General features: G+C 35.0%; 2 protein-coding genes across 3 annotated transcripts in view; one reads left to right on the forward strand and one right to left on the reverse strand.

Moving 5' to 3' along the window:
• Positions 1-6,474: 6,474 nt before the first annotated feature.
• LOC106074117 (uncharacterized) lies at positions 6,475-7,534 on the forward strand. Its single transcript, XM_013234847.2, has one exon. The coding sequence runs from the start codon at positions 6,475-6,477 to the stop codon at positions 7,423-7,425; it is 951 nt and encodes a 316-aa protein (XP_013090301.2). The 3' UTR covers positions 7,426-7,534.
• A 225-nt stretch (positions 7,535-7,759) lies between these two features.
• LOC106074118 (uncharacterized) overlaps positions 7,760-21,294 on the reverse strand; it is a 47,999-nt gene continuing 34,464 nt past the window's right edge. For both annotated transcript variants that reach the window (XM_056039275.1, XM_056039274.1), the window contains exon 3: positions 7,760-9,381. In XM_056039275.1, the coding sequence (XP_055895250.1) occupies positions 8,432-9,381 (950 nt within the window). In that variant the 3' untranslated portion in view covers positions 7,760-8,431. The remainder of the gene's footprint in view (positions 9,382-21,294) is intronic.

Below are 21,294 nucleotides of genomic sequence, written 5' to 3' on the forward strand. Positions count from 1 at the left end.
ATTAATTTATTTCCGGTTTCCAGTCTAGTAGTCTATGTTTAGAACCTTATTTCTGCATTCTATGCCTCATGATCTTTATGAGCTGATAACGCTAAAATATAAATCATCCTTTTAACTAAAAAAATGCGATATTTCTCGCTTAGTACTATTTTTTTTTTTACATATCTATGCTGTTAAAGTAAACAAAAAATAAACTCATAATGCATGCAAAAGAAATATTTTTTTTCAAAGATATTTTAATAGCAAATAGTAAAACACGAGAGAATAGTATTATTTGAATAAAAAATTTTTGACTGTTTATTTCTAGTGAAATGGTGGACTATTTTTCAATTGACGTTTTATATGCGTAAGTATTTTAACAATTCATCAACATTTCTGTCCAATGTTTTTATATAACCTAAGTTTATTAATAAAAATATATACTTTTAACATCTGAAGCCCCATTTTAGCTTCAACTAATCAATATGCCAAAAAATATCTATCACCATTTAACATTTGTTCAACAAATGTATAGTTACTTGTGTATAAGTTATAATTATTAAACTAATTTAAACGATGTTTAATAAATTCATCCTTGGTTGTTGTTTTTTATTAGGTTCCTTTTGTGTGCTCTTATTTTTATTGCATCAATAGTGTCATCTCTTACTTAACTGAAGAAAAAGATCAGGTACGTTTTCATTATTGCCAAATGAGAGGGAGAATGATACGAGTCAACTTAAACTCGAAACAGTTTTATGAACTTGACTTCAATAAATTATATTTTCATTCCATTCGCCCACTTTTATGTCCACAGTAATTAATCAGTTATCTAACAGCAGTGATTAAGTCAGTTATCTAACAGCAATGATTGAATCAGTTATCTAACAGCAGTGATTAATTAAGTTATTTTACAGCATTGATTGTTTCAGTTATTTTACAGCAGTGATTGAGTCAGTTATCTAACAGCAGTGATTGATTCAGTTATCTAACAGCAGTGATTGAATATTTCCCTAAGAGTAGTGATTGAGTCAATTATCTTACAACAATGGTTGAGTCAGTTATCTAACAAAAGTGATTGATTCAGTTATCTAACAGCAGTGATTGAGTCAATTATCTAACAGCAGGGATTGATTCAGTTATCTAACAGCAGTGATTGAGTCAATTATCTAACAACAGTGATTGATTCAGTTATCTAGCAACAAAGATTAATTCCGTTAGCTAACAGAAGTGATTGATCTAATAGTAGTGATTGGGTCAGTTATCTTTCAGCAGTGTTTTAACATTTCCAGCTAGAAACACACCCTTATCAGGCCTCAACATTGTTCTAGTCTATGCTTTACTATAGATAAAAGGTGGCCATATTAAGTCACAGCGGAATAACAATACTCTGACACGGCGATATTTACATAAATACGTGTGATGCTCAGGTTCAGGTTCTGTTCAGTTCCATCAAATGTAAGCTCGAGGTCGGTTCGGTTCGATGACGAGTATAGTTCTGGTTCGGTCAGTTCTTAAGTTCAAATTTGGGTTCGGTTTGATTAGGTAGTAGCAAAAACTATGTACGTGTAATAATATTTAATTAACATATTTATTAGATAAAACAGTGTTGACAAAAACTACTCGCCCTGTGGCCTTTTTAATATCCGACACTAATGTTCTTACCTTGACCTATCCTTTAGTCTGCTGGACCGGAGCATCATGCAAGAGTTGTCGACCATCTTTCTTCATTCCTCTCTGTTCTTTTGTTGTTTTCTCTCTTAGTTAAAACCTCTTGCAATGGCAGGCCCGTCCATTCTTTCATGTCACGTAACAAAAAAAAAAAGATACAAAAAAAAAACAACAACATTAAATAAAAAATAACGCCCTTTTATTTGAAACCCGTAGATATAATGTATTAATTCATTGAATGTAGGAAGTCTATCCGAAACCAGCTTATGAGATTCTCAATGTATTGATGAAACACCAAGAAAAGCATCTAGATTTTCGTCTATGAGGCGATTAAGGCCCTATGGTTTCGACCCTTTTCGCATAATAAATGAATTTCGTTAATCTTGTGTCAGATTACATAATTGAAATCAACATGTTTTTCTTGTACTTTGTTGAGTTCATTTAGATATGATCTGATGTCCCTTGAAAAAGCCTCTAATCCCACAACCAGGAAGGAGTCGTGAAGTTGAGGCACTTGCTTTCCTTTCTCCGTCACTTAAATTTCACTTTCATGTCTCATATTTTAAAAAAGGTTTTTGAACCTTTTCTCTGCTTACCTAGTGCACTTCACTTTAAATTAGAATGTCTTCATATTCGGACTCTATTTCTGTCAGAAAATTCTTAGAAGTTTTGTAGTATAACGTTTGAAATGATATGTACAGCGCTAAACACATCATCGAATGTTTCTGATTCAAGACCTTCCCACAGAGGTTTGACTGAACGAATTGTCTAAACACTTTTTGTGGCCAATTTGTTTCATTTTTTCACTTTTCGTTTGTTTGTTGATAAACAGTAAATCTGTGCGATTAAAATCCAACGTCTTGTAAGTCAAATTAAGTATATCTGTATTAGGTAATTGGTTGACTCGAGGACATCCTGTTGCGAGTATTTATAGCACGAGTGAGTATCTTTCTAAATCAGATTATATTATTGTTATTGTACTTCTAGTCCTCACGTAATCATGTCAATAACCAGCCAAACGCCATATCATGTCAGCAGCACCTTTGTCTCGCAAACTTCTATTTTGCAAGTAACAGCTTCTTATAATGTAGCTGAAATAATTTAAACCTGCCATTTTGCCTGTATTGCTTTACAGATGACAACTGAGCTCCCCAAGGAACACAAAATCTTTAGAAAAATTATTTTAAAAAGCAATTGATGACTGCATAGTCATGTGGTATGCGCTCTGGACTGTGATGGACTCAAATTCTCGGTTTCAAATCCTGCCCACTGCCATCCTCTGTCTTCCTGCGTAAGGTTTGGGCTAGAATGTTACTATAATTACAATCTTAAAGAACATCTTTAACTCTTTCTCTCCTAACCGACGATACAAACGTTGATTCCATCAGAATGTGGTAAATAATTACGCAGAGAAAGAGTTAAGTAACAGGAAGACAGAGAAAGTGATTTAAAGACAATCACAAAGAATGGGCTGGCCTGTCATTGAATGAAATTGTGCCCAAGGCAAAGGACAGAGAGGAATAGAAAAAAAAAACGGTTGACAGATCTTGTGTGGTGCCAAAATGGTTCAACAAACTAAGAGATAGGTTAAAGTGAAGATTAAACAACAAATGAATTATTTAAAACAAAGCAAACAATTCATTATCAGATCAAATGAAAATGTAAATGAAAACGTTTATCAACATTTCGAAACATTTAGATAAATTATAGATATGAATTAGATAATTTTAAATTAACAAATAGAAAAAAAATAGAACTCATGTAGGCACATTTTAATCAATATTTATCTGCAATACTTTGAGAGAGACATATTTAATAAATTTACGAGCCTAATAGAAATTGAACATTTATATAATTAGACGATATCACGAAAAAGGAATAGGCCTACTATTCAAAATTTATTTAGATAAAAATATATCTATTTCTTCAATGGAAAATATGATATAATTATGATTTAATTGCACCAAATACAATGAGATACTAGATTCGCGACCCCTTTGGGGGTCGAATGACTATTTGTCAGGGGTCGCCCAAGTACATTGCTAATTTGGTTTTTGTTAATTTATCATCTGTATTATTATTTATTTATTTTATGTAACAAGCATAGTTGGTATACGCTTTAATGTGATAAAACAAAGGGGCATTATCCAGATGTTTGAATGTTAAATTACGAAGCAATCGTCAAACACAATTTTAATTTAAAAAAGTAGGTTTACTTATTTAAGAAGATGGATATTTTGCTCGAGGATAAAGATGGCAATATGAGTTAGTGAAACATCCCTTTTTGAAGCTATTTTTCAATTTTCCCTTCCAGTTATTTCTTTCTACTGAGTTTGATTGATTCACCTTGCTCTACTGTTTCACACGGATCTGACGTGGTTGTCGAGAGGCTAGGTTCTATAAAGTTGTTTTTAATCTTCTTGGAGAAGTTTGTTTTTTATTAGAGAGAAAATATACAGAAAATAGCCGAACTGGTAGACATCTTTGTCACCTTGAATAGTTAAATGCCTCAATGTAAGTATCAAACACATACATCGATTTGTCTGAATGAAAAGATCCTTTCGTCCCAATGAAACATCAACTTTGGCAAACAAAAGTAGATGAAAATAAAACTTGAATCTTGCCAACTTTTTCTGCTTTCTATGAGGAAAAAAGGGGGCTGTATCTGACAGACCGACTACAATGGCAATTTATGTCAACGAACATCAGCACTAGCATCGAGTGAAATTTCACCGAAATTCTATATCTACATGACATCATGTTTACACTTTCTAGAAGTCTAAGTTGAAGCTGTCACGGAGACAGAAAGAGTCTATTGGGCTCATCAAAAGCGATGCAGCTAATGATTTCTTTTCAATGTCAGTGACACAATTCTGGATCACGTGTTTGCAGTCATATCCCACTTCGAGATTGTGTTGCGCCTTCTTTATCCATTTCTAACAATTGGCACAAATTTTAGCGGAACAAGGTTTACCAGCCTGTTAGTTATCCAGTCTAAAAAAAACAAGTAGACTTGATGCTGAAGATGGCATTCACTGTACTCTGACACAGATTCCCACAACCTTCCCACTCACGTTGACGTATTTATTTGTAGCAATGGAGTTGACCTTATTGAACATCATCCTCCATGTTTTGCCATACTTTTAAAATTCTTACATAAGTAAGCACATGAATACGGTGAATACGCAAAAGAAAAGCTAATAAATGCAAGTTATAAAGATAAACTTTTGTTAGCAATTTAATTATAAAACACATTTATTTTACACTCATTACAATTACATAAAGCTTTTTATTTGTTAAATTTCCACTAATGAAAAGGCCTCAAACATCTGATACAGACAATACGATAACGATTTTATAACATAGCAAATTTCCATTACCTAAGCCTATGAACGAAAAAAAAAGTTGCGGTCGCTGTCTTGTGGGTAATCGTTTTAGAGGGTCGCGGCAACAAAAAGGTTGAGAACTGCTGATCTAAATAGATAAATATTCCATGCAATTTTTAATTATTATAATCAGTCTGTCGGTGTTTCTAAACATTTAAAAAAAAAGGCTTTTTTACAAAGCTTATTATATGAGCTCACTTTGTTTGTCTGTTTGGTAAAATGTTTGTACACGTTATTCTCCGACACCCGATCTCGGATTAAGCTGAAACTTTGCACAATTATTCCTTTTACCTGACTACACAAAGATAAAAAAAACACAATAAGTTAATAAACTTTTAGTAAATAAATATTTTGTTTTGTATATTGAACAAGGGAAAGAAATTGTACTTGACTGAATTTGTGATATAAGCTAAATTAGTCCCCTATATAGGTCGCCACTCTTAATTGTAATAAAAATATATAGCTATGCAATCTTTTCTAGTTATAAGTATCTCACAAGCAGAGTGTTTAGCACGTCGTTTTGAAGAGGCCAGAGCCAAGATTTCGAATTCAGGTGGTTCCCCACCTTATTTTTTTAAAAATGCTCTGAAAACCAATTACGATAAAATTTGCCCAGATATATCGCCATCTTTCCCCCCCCCCCTTACAATTTTCCAAATGGTCAAGATAAGTGATAGGATCACAGCCCAACAAGAAAACTAAAAGCCTGAAATTAGCGCTAAGCAAAAACAGTCGGTAAAAATATTATTAATCCCATAGAGTTATTGCTGTTGGTCTGGATCTATCACAAATTTAATTACACGACTGATCCAAGCTAATCGATACATTTACACTTACATTTATCAGCTTTGTTTTTTTATGTATTTTTAGCGGCCACCGAAAGGGGAAAAGACCATATTAGTTTTGTGTGAAATGTCTGTCCGTCCGCCCCGTTTGGATCTCGTAAACTAGAAAAGATAGTGGAAATCTGACATCATAATATTTTATTCCATTCAAAGTTCCGATGCAACTGCTACTTTTTAATTTCTAAAAGTGAAAAATCTAATTTTCTAAATCACGTATGCAAGCTTTTTTTTTCATAAAAATACAACACTTTTACTACTATTTACTATTAAAAGTAACATACGCGAGAGGCTCTTTAGTAGGGGAGATGACCATTTGCCATATTGTTAGCACATTTATGCAAATGGTTTTAGATATTTTGTCAATTTTTATTGTACATTAGTATTGCTACGTTATTAGAGGCATTTTTTTCTAATATTAAATACTTTTTATTCCCAGGATTATAAAGGTCCTTTAATAGGTAATTTTTGTCTTAAATTATTATCTGATAACATTATTAGACAATTTATTAATAGATATGTAGTGATCAAATCAATACTGTGCGATGTGTTCCAAACATTGATCAACTCAAGTCTATTTACCCGTTTTTCAGGTGATCATGAAAATCAAGAGTCAGAAGGAGGAGAATCTGATCTACAAAAATATTTTGCTGACTGTAAGAAGAATCCAGGTCATAAGCAGTTTATACCTGTTAATACATTCACCAGAAAACATTTACCTTGGGCACATCGAGACAATGATATATGAATACATCAGAGCTGTAGCTGATCTGACAGTAAGAGTAGCTGTTACAACGAATAGTCCAAACAGACCAATGTTTTGGCCACAGACAACTCACCCATATCCATTTTTTAGCATGCACGATACAAAACATTTGAGGACAGGAAGTGGAAGAGTGTGGTGTGTAAACAAATTTCAAAATGGAGACAATCAACATGATGATAATAGACGTAGTGACAAGTCAAAATGTTGGTGTAGAAAATGTCAAGATTCAGACGCACCCAGCAATGTGTGGTGGGAGTTTAAAGTGTACACAGCCGCACAAGTTGTTTTCGATGACTTAGAGGCCAGCTTCACGACCATTAGATTGTTTTATGATACAGAAGATAGTCCTGTGATCATTGTTGATAATGTCAGTGTTTCTGATATTAATATTCTGAATGACAAGTGCGAGTTGAAATGTGTCACATGCGACACGAATTTAGGAAATAAACTAATGATAATATGGGAACATTTAAACAATGTTAGATCAAAAGTATTTGAGAAATTTTATAAGTCTAGTTGTACTGACAAGTTCTGCTTTATAGTGTCACATCCTCATGGATGTTCTAAACAGATCAGTGTTGGTCAATGGAAATTCGATCAAAAGGTAGGGGAAGCTAGTTTTAGCTCTACATCTAAATATTTGTATACAACCTGTACATGTCCAGGAAGTAGCGGAGGAAATGTTCAGTGTTTTTCGTCCAATGCCGGGACAGGGTTAAGGTGGTCTTCTCTTGTTCACAGTGGAAGTTTGAAGTCTGGATTAAATTACAGTGAAGCTCATTAGTGGATTGTTTATTTCATTTGCTATAATGTGTAAATAAAAAAAAACATGTTTTTTAATTATTAAAATACTTTTTTTTCTTTTTTACATCCAAAATAAAAAAAGAATGATATTATTGTTTCTATATTATTAATTTAGAAAATTAGAATAATATATATATATATATATATATATATATATATATATATATATATATGTATATATATAAATACTTTTCTTTAACATATGCTTCGTCTTTATCAAGGCAAATATTTTCCTGCTGAGATGTATAAACTTGTGTAAACATTAAATTTCTAAAATGTAAATTTTCTATCAATCACAATCTATCTCTGTCTGTCTCTCTCTCTCTGTGATAGGGTTAGGGCTCCTTATTTTTTCTCCAGTTTGACCCACGACACCTTTCCCATGATTGGGTATAGCTGGAAGGCAGCAGAGGTGGGTTGCAAGCCAAGGCTAATGAGTTCTTCCTGCTCGAAGCTTACTGGTTTAGGCGCCAGTTATTCGCCTTCTCCCCTTCTCCTGATATTGAAAACAGTCTTGCGGATCCAATATTTAAGCCACACAACAAAGAAAACGAAATACACAAGAAACTGCTCTTTGCGAAAACTTACAATGATACTTAAGGCCAATTAATTAATTAATATTTTATGTTTAGAGGACTACTTCATACAGCAACAAATTCCTATATGAAACAATATCCGTACCAACGGATGATGTACAAGTGTGTTTGGTGATTCGAGTTATAAGTTTCTATTTTAATTGATTTAAATTGTAACTCTATCAATAAAAAAGATAAATATCTAACTTAAAATATAGCTTTAAATTACTTTTTAACTCTTCAACTCACTACATTTATTTTTTTAGCAAAAAATAGAGTAGATGATTTTGCGAAAATGCAATTTAAGTTAAGCCGGGGGTCTACTAAAAACCAGAAAACATGGCAAGGAGTCTGCGAGACAAAAAAGGTTTGGGAACCACATCTTCTATTTAAACTCTCAAAAAGACTTCACTAAAGCCAATCATGCCCACTGTGATTTAATCCAGACTTAAAACTGCCAGAGTGAACAAGATGATAGCACCATCCCTCATTATAACCCACACACTGGACATGTGCTCCACTACTTCCTGGACATGTGCATGTTGTATAGGTGAACCTGGTACTAAAACCTATCATTTGTTTGTCCATCCATTGACCAACACTGATCTGCTTAGAACAGCCATGAGGATGTGACACTATAAAGGTAAATTTGTGTTGATCTCTAGAGTAGAAGTATTTGTTGTAAACTTTCCTCCAGACATTTTCATATCGTTTCCAGATGTCCATCAGTTTATTTCCAATATTTTTGTCACATGTCACACAGTTCAACTTACACCAGTCTTCTTGAGTGTTTACATCTACAACACTAACCTTAGCAACACTAACCACTGGACTATCGTCTCTATCATAAAACAATCTTAAGGTCGTGTGGCTGGCCTCAATGTCATCAAAAATTAGTTGTGTGGCTGTGTGCGCATAAAACTCCCACCAAACATTGGTGGCTGTGTCTGAATCTTGACATTTTCTGCACCAACACTTTGTGTACTTACTTTCTGCAAAATCTTTATTAATCATTTCCCCACTTTGAAACTTATTCACATAACACATTTTTCCGCTTCCTGTCTTAAAGTGTCTTCTGCCCCTCATGTTGTAAAATGGATATGGTTGAGTGGTCAAATATGGATATGGCCAAAACTTTGGCCTTTCGGAACTGGTGATTTTAACATCTACTCTAACTGTCAAATCAGCTATAACTTTGGTGTATTCATACAAATCCTTGTCTTGAAGATCTTCGGGTAAATGTTTCAATGTGAATTTATCAATAGGTATAAACTGTCTATGACCTGGATTTTTTTTACAGCCAGCTAAATATTTGTGTAGTTCTGCTTCTCCACCTTCAGACTCTTGAGTTTCATGATCACCTGGAGAACAAGAAATACCAAACAAAATATTTAAAAAAACTTTAAATAAAAACAAAGCTTATCTAAGGGAAAGAACGCCGCACTTACAGCTATATCTTTACAAAAATGTAGAGGTTATTTCCCTTATTTGGTTGTCACTACTTAATTAACTAATTGATTATTTTTTTTTATTTATGGTCTGTTTGGTTCTAATATAAAATAAATGATTATTTAATGTTTCAATGTGTGTGGGAGAAATAAAGTGTTTTATTTAGCTAAGATAACGAAACCCTATATATTTTGCCATATCTGTGAATACTGAAGGATTTTTTTCCCTAGTTGGTATCAAATTAAAATAATTAATTACCAGTAATTAATTGACTAATAACATATTTTATGTGATTATGTCTTGTTATTGTCATTGACTAATTGTGCAAAATTTTTAACTTAATCCGAGAATGGGTATGGGAGAGAGAAAGTGTACAAACTTTTGACCAGACGAGCTGAAATAAGTTTTCTAAAAAAAATGAGTTGATCAATTGTTTAGTGCATAATATACATTTATGATTTAATTAATATATATCTTTAATTAGATTCAATCTTACTTATGTGTTCATCAAACAGTTTGTATAGACTACTAAGAATCAAATTAAATATTTAACTATAATTTGAAAATTGTTATCATTTATATGGACCTTACTTTGATCATTAATTTGTATAATTATATAGAGTTCGGTCTAGAGAAGGTTTAGATTGGCATTTGACAGTTGTTGTGTTTTTTTTACTTTATTTTAACGTTTGTATTCCATGAAATCTGATTATATAAATGTAGATCTATTTTATATCTAAACATTAGAAACGAATTATTTAGGCTTATATCATTACTAAATTCTAAGACACTGAGATATCTGTTATTCATTTTACGGCAAGTAGAAGAGATATTCATTAGTAAAATGATATAGTTTGACTGTCATAAGATCTGAAACTTCCCAGAATAACCTTTCCTGATTTATGAGGTCACTCGCGCATTAGATTTAGAACGAGACTCTGCAGCTATTTAATTCTATTACGATTGATTTTTAGCGGCCCCCGAAAGGGGAAAAGACGCTATTAGTTTTGTGAGAAATGTCTGTCCGTCTTTCAGTCTGTTCGTCTGTCCCATTTAGATCTCGTAAACTAGAAAAGATATTGAAAATCCGACACCATAATATTTTAGAACATTCAAAGTTCTGATGCAACGGCTACTTTTTTTTTCTGAAAGCGAAAAATCTAATTTTTAAAATCAGTTATGCAAGCAGTTTTTTAAAGAGAAAAAGCTAATTAGTATGCATTATAAGTTAGACCTAATTTAAAACGAATAGCAATCTTGTAAACTTCATTTTCCTGCGCTTTTTCATATTTCGGAATTTGTTTTTTTTTTTTTTTGAGGATTCAAATAAGAGATTGAGCGCCTCTGAGTCCACTCAGCTCTAATGGGTACCGGGCATTAGTTGGGGAAAAGTAAAGGTGGTTGGTCGTTGTGCTGGCTACATGACTACCTCGTTAACCGTAGGCCACAAAAACAGATGGACTTTATATCATCTGCCCTATAGACCACAAGGTTTGAAAGGGGAACTAGTTAGGCCAGGTTCACATCTAACTTTACATTTACTTTCACCTATCCTTTGATCTGCGGGACCATTAGGGCACTACACAAGATCTGTCAACTTTCTTTCTCCATTCTTATCTCTCATTTGTCTTTGATATAATTTCATTCGAATGTTCTTTCTGAAAATATTGAAGCCTGCCTGGGTGGACCACTTCGGGGGCCGATTTTGAGTTTGTATTTCCACACAAACTGTCTTTTGTAACCTTGTTTTTATTTTCGTCTAGTCTGTTATTGTTAGCGTTTATGTAATGGACATAATATTGAGCTAATACTTTTGAATACTTTTATCTTCAACCTCCAGCTTAGTGGAAATAAATTCAGATCCCATTAAAATCTTGTTTTTCCCACTCAGTTTTTGATTATATTGCGCATTTATAATCAGAATTCAGTCAGACTTAAGTCAGTATTTTGTGTAAAACAAGAAAAACATTTCAAATACTTGTTAAAAAGACAACGCCTTCTATATACAGCTCTCAATAACTAGTCAATAAAAGATTAAAGAACAGATGGAACATTTTTACCCAGCCCTCTATTCATGCATCCGGAATAAATCCTGGTTAAGCGAATGTAGAGAAAATAGATCTACTACACTTTATAATAAAGGTCTAGACTTACAAGTCTAAGAGAAAATATTTTCTTAACATTACTGTATACTCTAAAATCAATACTGTCTTAGATTCGGAAATTCTAGTACGCGATAGTCTTTTCAAGAATGCAATAGTCCTTTCTAAGCCGATGTGGGAACAACTTTGATCTAGATCAGTGATTCCAAAAGTGGTCTATATAGACCTCCCAGGGGTCTACGGAGGCTTCCAAGAGGTTTAAGAAAGTGAAAAGAAAATTGGGGTCTATGTGATATCCACAGGGGTCTACGATCAAGGATTTCATTTAAGCAGGTCTTGACTTTAATTTTCAGATCCCATTAATATAACTAATATAATTAATACATAATCATAAAATATATATGAATTGTAGCCTACCCTAGTTAATCCTTTAAATATTTATCCTGCTAATCAAAAGAAAAATTGTTGTATTTAATTTCAATGTTGATTTAAATAGCTTAATTTTGTCTACATGAAAGTAATGATTAACAAAAGGAAATGTAGATTGTACAGCGTGGATTATTTAAAATTGGGACTTATTCCTTACATGCCTTTAAGTGGTTGCCTAAGTGACTTTTTATGACGATATGAAACTAATTACACTGGAAGATAGTGGTTTGTGAGCGTCTTACAAATTCTCTTTATTTATAGCCAAATATGGCAAATCGTATAGATAAAACATTGATTTCACCAGCCGTTGAAGTTGTTTTAAAAACTGTTTTACACAAACTTACATCTGAAATTATTAAATAAATTTCTTTAAGCGACAATACAGTTCAAGGGCACATCGGTGGTATGAGTTATAACATTAAAAGCTTCTTATGTAATTCTTTGCAAACGACATATACAGTTCAGGATCAGCGGCGTCGCAGGCTCTGACAGGGTGTAGCAATGTGTGCTGCAAACTGCCTTATGGTCACAGGGTCCTTCGTTTTGTCAGGGTTGACGCACAAAACATTTTTCCACGTTTTGGTATAGCTGCAAGGCAGCAGAGTTTTGAATTCAGCTTTCTTTTCGCTCATGACAACTTTCTACCATAAGATAGAAGATAGAAAACAGAGATCACAAAAAGACCAAGAAGTCTTTTTACATCATCAAATACAATCAAACTTTTGATTATCCACTTCAGATTTAGGTCTAATGTTGAATGTTGAAGTGAAACTGATATGAATGTACATTTATTTTGATATCGTTATAATTATGTTTACATATAGTGCACATATTATAAGACACATTTCCTCAATGGTAATAAAGTTATTTTTTTTTTATTATGGAAATAAATGAATTTTCATTCTCTAGCACTGTCAGGGGGGAGCTTCGTTAAAAGGAAACAAAATTCATGGATGTACATTCAAACGTGTCCACTAAAAAATCTACTGATGATGTGAAAGGTCTGCAGCAGTACTGCCCTTTGACGGACAATAAGGCTCCTCTTAGGAATGCTTAGGGCTTCCAATGTATATGCGAGGCTAGTTGTCATTATCCCTTCACTTCTAAAACAACAGACTGTATTGTTTAAACAGATAGCTTCCATTGTCGCTTTATTTCTAAGCATAGATGTTCTTATTTGCATCGTTTTTCAATTTCATTACTTCCCTTTATTGTAGGATACTGGCACGGCGATGTCAATGATGTTTACGAATTTTTCTTATTAGTAGTAAATTGGACAATTGAAGTCCACCGTCTTGTCAGTCAAAATTCGTCTGTAAAGTTATAAAAGTTAATCGTTTTATCTCTTATGTGAGTATTAGTAGTAAGGAGGCGTTTCTCTCTAAATTAGATATATATCAAAACCAGGTGTTGATTTATTGTTATTGCCACTTGGTTCTGGAAAAATGGATAAGTAGATTGCTTTCACTGTCATAGAAGAAAGCATCTGTTAGAAAAAACTTCCAAAATGCTGAAAATGTCTTTAAAATGACGTGGTATACACATTTGAGCTCAAAAAATCTATTGCTGAGCACAACCGTCGACGTGGAAAAGAGAGCTTAAACCGACCACCTAAAACGTTTTTGTCTGCCTGGATGTGGAGGAATACGTAGATCACACCAGCATATTAAACTTTCCTCCCCCATCCCCGCCAGAATGACATGGGAATATGTTCAGTGAAGTGAGGAATAACACCTTTAGAAAAATCACTATATTTTGAAAACCTTCAGGACAGAAGACTTAAAAGTAAAGTACCAATTATACATTAAATACTGAATTATAATCTTTAAATACAAAAACAATATCTAATAAAATACATAGAAAGACACAAAAATAAAGATGCTATCCTCGTTTCATATGCTAGGATAGATTTGTACAAATGCTCCTTCTTACCTAGTGCTATTAGGGCATGGAATGGGTTGCCTCAACCAGTCAGAAAAACCTATGACTTGGCAGAATTTACGTCATTGGTTGGCATACATTTCTATAAGTAACGTCAGTATTTTATTTGATAAGTGATTTACTGTTGAATGCTTTGCTTAGAAAATAAAACAACAACACATCGCATTTCGATTGGGTTGCTAAAAATGTGCATATAAAAGTATAAATTAGTATTTTCAACTAGTAGATATTTGATGTATATGTTTTATTAAAGTCTGCTTGCTACGATTGCTACCTTAATATCAAATCTTAATATCAAACAAAAAAGGAATAAAATGCTAAAGCAAATGAAACAAGACTACTTTTTTTAAAAAATATCTTTATTTAAGTCAGTCCTTTATAAAAGTTGGGCATAGATTTGATCTAAAAAACGGCTTTAATGATTTCCTAGAAATGTAATGATTGATGTGTAGCCAGCCTATCGCTGAGAAAAGAATTAGAAACTACTAGGTCAGATGGGGAAATCTCTAGTTTGACCGTTATAAATTTTCAAAGCTAAAATAAAATAAATGTAAATTTGTCTAGAGACTTACAAATCTAGGTCTAGAGCTAACATGGCGTAGACAGGCGTATAACCGTAATTATGACAGTAAATTTAAAATTGCTTCAACTTTATTCAAGTTTATAAGCGTTTCTTGTATTTTTAAGTAAGTCTAATATAGATTACATTTACATTCTAAATTTAGATGTAGATCTAGACTAGAACTTAAAAGATTCTAAATCAGAACTTTACGTCAAGTGTTAGACCTAGATGTTCATACCTATAATAAACATATCAATTAATAATAGCATTAAGTAGGGGAAGGTGGGGTGAAATGTCACAAGGGTAAGTTGTCACATACACTATTTCGATATAATGTGATGCGCTATCAAAAATGTGAAACTACAGCTGAGATGTTTACGGAAACATTTACAAATAGTTATAAAATGAAGTCGATACCTTTCCGCATTTTAAAATTATTACGATTCATTGTTTTTGACTGTTCGGAAAGTGGAATTTTATTTTTGTGTAATTTTGTTGAAAAACACTTATAATTTTGAGATGATTGTCTAACATTACACTGTTTCATATCTCTGTGTATTAGTTACACATTGAAATTAGTTTTTTTCTTAAAGCTCGACCCAATAAAATGTTATTAAAATAAATGTTCTGAAAATTGTTGTGGGGCAAGTTGTCACACAGGTTGGGGTAATTTGTCACAGTTGTGACAACTTGCCCCAATGAAGATTAAGCATTTTAAAAACAAATTTTAATATTAATATTTGTTTATTAATAATTATTTGTTTTATTTATTCCTTTTTATTGTGATACATAAATAGATAATTAAATAGTATTAAGCGACTTTCTCTTTAAATAATGCTGTTTACAAATGTTATGCCAGCATCAACATACAGAAAAGATGTCCTCCGAGCGCAACATTTATTTTAGGAAAGAAGTTACTTGGTCCTACTATTTAGATAGGTTGGAAGTGGGTGCATTGCTGGAAGAAGTAAACAGATATTATACAAATATTATATAGAAAAAAATAAACATTATTTTGAAGAAAAACCTACAGCTTTCCTTGTTAGGTCCAAAACTTTTCAGAACCTTCACATATATATCATTCTTTCACGACGGCCAGTCAAGGAAACTACTACAAGAACAAAGTCTTGACTTAATATGCTATTTCTTTTAGACATAGCAAAATATGGTGATTTTTTAAATGTGTGACATTTTACCATATGCCTGTGTCACTTACCCCGGTGTGGGGCAAATTGTCACAACCTCAACCCAGCAACTTTTTTGTTGTATAACTTTGATAAAAAAAAGAGATAAAGTTTATTTCATTTACTCTAATTGTTGTCTGAATGTTTAAGTTACAGCATGTTAAGTTTGGTGAGAATCAATGAATTCTAAATATGTTTAAAACATCAAAATCAGAAAACTGTGACAACTAGCCCCACCTTCCCCTATGTATTCCCAGCTGGCAGTTTTAGAAAATGCGGACGTTCAACTACAAGTTATTTTATTATATTTGAATTTTAATTAAGGAGGTATTGTCTTAAAAAAAACAACATATTGTTACGAATCTCACTATCCATGCTCTCTGCAAACTGCACCATACACCACCAACTAAAGAACTTGACAACTCAGGGCTCCGAAGTAACGTAACACTTTAATGGTTGAATAAATAACAGCCAATACTGTACAATTGGCAACACGTACACTGTACAAATATCTCTCCGATAACACCGTTCCGCCGTATCAACTCTTGCACTGGCCTCTCCGTCTCGTTCCGGGCTTGCACTGGGTTCAACAGTTCAGGACTGACTTCACACACTAGGCTCGTTGTGTCGGACTCGATCGCTGACGAAGATCAAGACTTGACAGTACTCCGCACTGAACCGTCGTAATGCTCCGTACAGAACCACACCGTTGGACTGTGCTGTAGTCGACCGGACTGTAGTGAACCAGGCTCTGAACCCCTGCCGTGAACCGTCTTGACTGCGACACCTCCGCTCTTATATAGGGTCCCTACTTGCCTTCTCGAACCCGACAGAAAGCCGCTCGACGTTTCTAGCTTCGTCACATGACTACATCCTTCGTGACGCCCCAGAGCTCTGTTCACAACGTCCTATTGACAGTCGACTCGGCTGACCGTCGTAACTCGTCACGGTTGACCGCTCGTCTAGCGCTGGCCTGGGGCGATTTGCGTCGGCTGACTACACTCATACCACTACCCCCATCTGTGCCACCACCAGGTTTATAACACTGCCCCTTCCTTAGATCTGTCCGTCCCGGACAGAATCAACATCATGACATTGGCTGTAAAGTTTCATCGCTGCAGGCGGGGGTCGATCAGTGGCAGTTGGCTTGCCTCTTGAGATTGATGGAGCCATTCATGTTGCAGTCAGCAATGGTAGCTTCCTTCTTCTCCGCCAATTGGCCTTCACCTGGTTGCATGGACGTCTTGCGTTCATCGCCATCCACGTTGAATTCACAAATTGTTTTCTTCTTCTCCTCCAGTTAGCCTTCATCTGGTTGCATCGACATCTTTGTCGCATCGTCATCCATGTTGCACTCAACAAAAGTAGCCTTCTTCTTCTTCTCCGCCAGTTTGTCCTCGTGTGGCTGCAGTGATTCCCTGGTTGCATCCCCATGCACGTTGGACTACGCAAACGCCGCATTCTTTTCCTCCAGTTTATTTTTCTCTTGTTGCAGTGACGTTGTGGTTGCATCGCTTTTTTGTCGTTCTGTACTGGGGGCAGCCACTTGACACATGGAGAGGTATAGGATGTAAGGGCAGGGATAACTAAGATTGTTGACCAAAGAGGTGGCTTCATAGGGCTTTGCGAAGAAAGACTGGGATGGGCTTCAAATCCACAGGACAGGGAATTGTGGGACAGGACAACATATTCAGCATTGTCTGGGGAGCATGCTGTTGGGGCAGGTTGGTAAACTCCTCGTGCAAAGGTCCCTCGTCTTCGGCTTCAGGCTCTATTCGGCTTTCTTCACCATCAGGACCTCTCTCTCTCGTCTCAGCAGCGGACCAATCGTCTGTTGGTTTCAGACGTTATCGATGACTTTCATCGTGCAAATGTCCATCAACTTCAACGTCAAACTTCCTTGGATTCTCTTGACCACCATCAAGACTTTCATCAAAGTCTTGGCAGCTGGACCAACGTCTTTTGGGTGCAGACCTGGCTGGTATCTCTCGACTTTCATATGTCTCTCAACGGCTTCGTCAGGTTTCAATGGGTTCTCGTGATCACCACCAAGGCTCCTCTCACTGGTTTTATCATCTGAACAAACGTCAGTATTGATGATTCTCTCCTCCACAGCAGGTATGCGTTGGTTCAAAGCCACTAACTCGGTTTTGATTCCCGAGACCATGACATCTATCATGGCATCTATCTTGGTGTCCATGGCATCTATCTTGGAATTGATGTTTCCTAGCAATGAGGTTAAAAGCTTCTCCATATCTGGTTCTACTTGAAAAAGATACGTGTCAGGATCTTCCTCTTCTTCCATTATGTCTTCCTGGAGGCGTGCTTGTAAGGTTTCTTTGTTTACACTTGTCTTAAGCCCTCGATCACGTAGCTCTCGCTTCAGTTCTTTCAATTCGAGTTCGTACAGCAGTTTCAGACGAGCCATAGTAGATCCGTTCCTATCCAATTCGATACGATCCCACTTCTGACACCAGTGACCTAAGGATCTCACTATCCATGCTCTCTGCAAACTGCACCATACACCACCAACTTAAAGAACTTGACAAATCAGGGCTCCGAAGTAACGTAACACTTTAATAGTTGAATAAATAACAGCCAATGCTGTACAATTGACAACACGTACACTGTACAAATATCTCTCCGATAACACCGTTCCGCCGTATCAACTCTTGCACTGGCCTCTCCGTCTCGTTCCGGGCTTGCACTGGGTTCAACAGTTCAGGACTGACTTCACACACTAGGCTCGTTGTGTCGGACTCGATCGCAGACCAAGATCAAGACGCCAGTCGTCTCAACTGTACTTGACAGTACTCCGCACTGAGCCGTCGTAATGCTCCGTACAGAACAACACCGCTGGACTGTGCTGTAGTCGACCGGACTGTAGTGAACCAGGCTCTAAACCCCTGTCGTGAACCTCCTTTCTGAACCTTGCTGTATTGAGCTCCTTTTCTCAACCGTCTTGACTGCGACACCTCCGCTCTTATATAGGGTCCGTACTTGCCTTCTCGAACAGGACAGAACGCCGCTCGACGTTTCTAGCTTTGTCACATGACTACATCCTTCGTGACGCCCCTGAGCTCTGTTCACGACGGCGATCCTTCCCGAACCGTCCTATTGACACTCGACTCGGCTGACCGTCGTAACTCGTCACGGTTGACCGCTCGTCTAGCGCTGGCCTGGGGCGATTTGCGTCAGCTGACTACACTCACACCACTACCCCCATCTGTGCCACCACCAGGTTTATAACAATATTTAAAATATATTTCTTATTAATTTCTAAATAATTATATATAGTTTAGAATTATCATTATGATATTACACGAGAATTTTGAAGGTAATGGATAGGCTTTAATTTCCCCTTCGTAGACTTAATTTCCTTTTTAAAAAATCTGTTTGACGGTATTATCAGAAAGTTATAATTAGAACTGGGTCTAGATTAAAATTTTGGATCTAACTACAGCTGTTCCATTTAGCGATATTCATCTATTTCTGTGTTTTTTAACGTGGTCTATTTGTTTATAACAGACTTTAGGTCAACTAAGCTGTATATTTTCTTACAAAGATGTCTCTAATTTATTAGCGCCCCCGAAAGGGGAATAGCCACTGTTAGTTTTGTGTAGTCTGGTTGCCAGGGCCGGTCCTACAGGTTGCGGGGCCCTATGCGAAATGGATTGCGCGGGTCCTAATTTGGGTTGTGATAAGGATAATAAGTGAAAATTAAGATTTCGTATTAGAAAAGAAATTCGTCTTTTCATATTATTTATATTTTACTAAGTACAAAATCACTGTCAAATTAACTTTACGAATCATCTACAGTAGATTGTAGTTTTCCAACAAAAAGCCGATAAACATTCATATCCGTCTTTTAGATTTACTATAGACTAGCAAAATATCGCTTTTGCTGATTTTTTTCTAAGAAGTCGAGATAGATTTAGATCTATATTTATATGGCCAGTGACTATTGAAGTAAATTAAGCATTTGAATTTCTTGTTTTGTTTAAAATGCGGCTTATTATTACATTTTTATTGATTGAAAGCTGATTGGCGTTTTTCATATTGAATGACACCCCGAAATGAAAACTTTGTTTTAGGATTTGTATGAAATTTCAGAAGATTTTAATAATTTCAGGAGATGTTCATGACTTTTTCCTATATTTTATAATTTTAGGAGAATTCCAGGAACCCTTTAATGATAAGTTAAAATGGTTTAATTTAATAATTTACACCTAGATTTCTTATTGCGCGGGCCTATGAAAGTGCGGGGCCCACTGCGGCCGCATAGGTTGCAGTGGCCTAAGACCGGCCCTGCTGGCTGACCGTCCCTCCGGTTTCGATCTCGTCAAATAGAAAAGATATGGAAAACCCGACATCATTATATTTTAGACCTTTCAAAGTTCTGGTGCAACGGCTACTTTTTCTCTTCTGTAAGCGAAAAAAAAATTAACTAAGCAAGTAGTTGTTTTTTTTCATTAAAATACACCATTTGTACAACTGTTCACTATTAATAATAAAAAAAACATTGGATTATTTAGTAAGGGAGATGACTATTTACTATATTTTTAATACATTTATGCAAATGGTTTTAGCTTTTTCGTCAATATTTTTTTTTTTACATTGTCTTCCGAGACATGAGAAGCCATATTTTTACCTACTTTAAAAAAACTATTTTTAAAGAGAAAAAACTCTTTAATATGCATATAAGTGAAATCTAATTAAAAACAACAATTAATAAGTAGTATTCCATATTATAAACGTGAACTGTAACAGAACACAGCCTATTACTCGGACTTAAATAAAGGGAAAATGTTATATAGGGAAGAGTTATATTTGTTGAGGCATTAAATGAGAGATCGACCTTTTACAAAATTAGATCAATTAGACAATCATTCAATAACATCAGTTAGGTCAGGTTCCCATTGAACTTCATCTTCACATATCCCTTTGCCTGTAGGATCATTGAGGCACCACGCAAAGCTGTCTACCGATTTTCTACATTCCTCTCTGTCATTTGATAGAAGTTCCTCCACTTACAGGCCGGTCCATTCTTTGGTGTAATCTTCCCATTGTTTTCTTCATCTTCTCCCTGAAACTGTTCCCTGAAGGAAGGTCCTGATGACCTTGTGATGTGGCCATAGACTTCGAGTTTACTTTTTATGACAGTGGTTAGCAGGTAATCACGGGATCCAATTATTGCATTAATCCTGTTTTAATCTCTTCATTCGTGATGCGGTCTTTGTAAGTGACACCTGCGATTTAACTATATCTTCATAACTATCAGCTCATCGAATACATATTAATTAAGATTAACCATGTAATAATAATGACGTGGTATCAAGTCGTTAGTCGAACTAACAATACAATAGCACATTTCTTTGTTTTTGTATCGACGAAGTTAGGGTTGTACTTGATTAAGTGTTGTTAATAGTTTTTGATATTCTTTCTGAAAATATTGAGCCCTGCCTTTTTTTATCTACCTAAGCGGACCACTTCGGGGGCCGATTTTGAGTAAGTGTTCCCAAACAAACTGTTTTTACCTTGTTTTAATATGCATTATTAAGTAGAAAAGAAAGCACTTTCCGTATTTGAATTGGAAATTAAATTATA

The sequence above is a fragment of the Biomphalaria glabrata genome, chromosome 8, assembly GCF_947242115.1.
Source record: "Biomphalaria glabrata chromosome 8, xgBioGlab47.1, whole genome shotgun sequence".
Classification (NCBI taxonomy): Eukaryota; Metazoa; Mollusca; class Gastropoda; family Planorbidae; genus Biomphalaria; species Biomphalaria glabrata.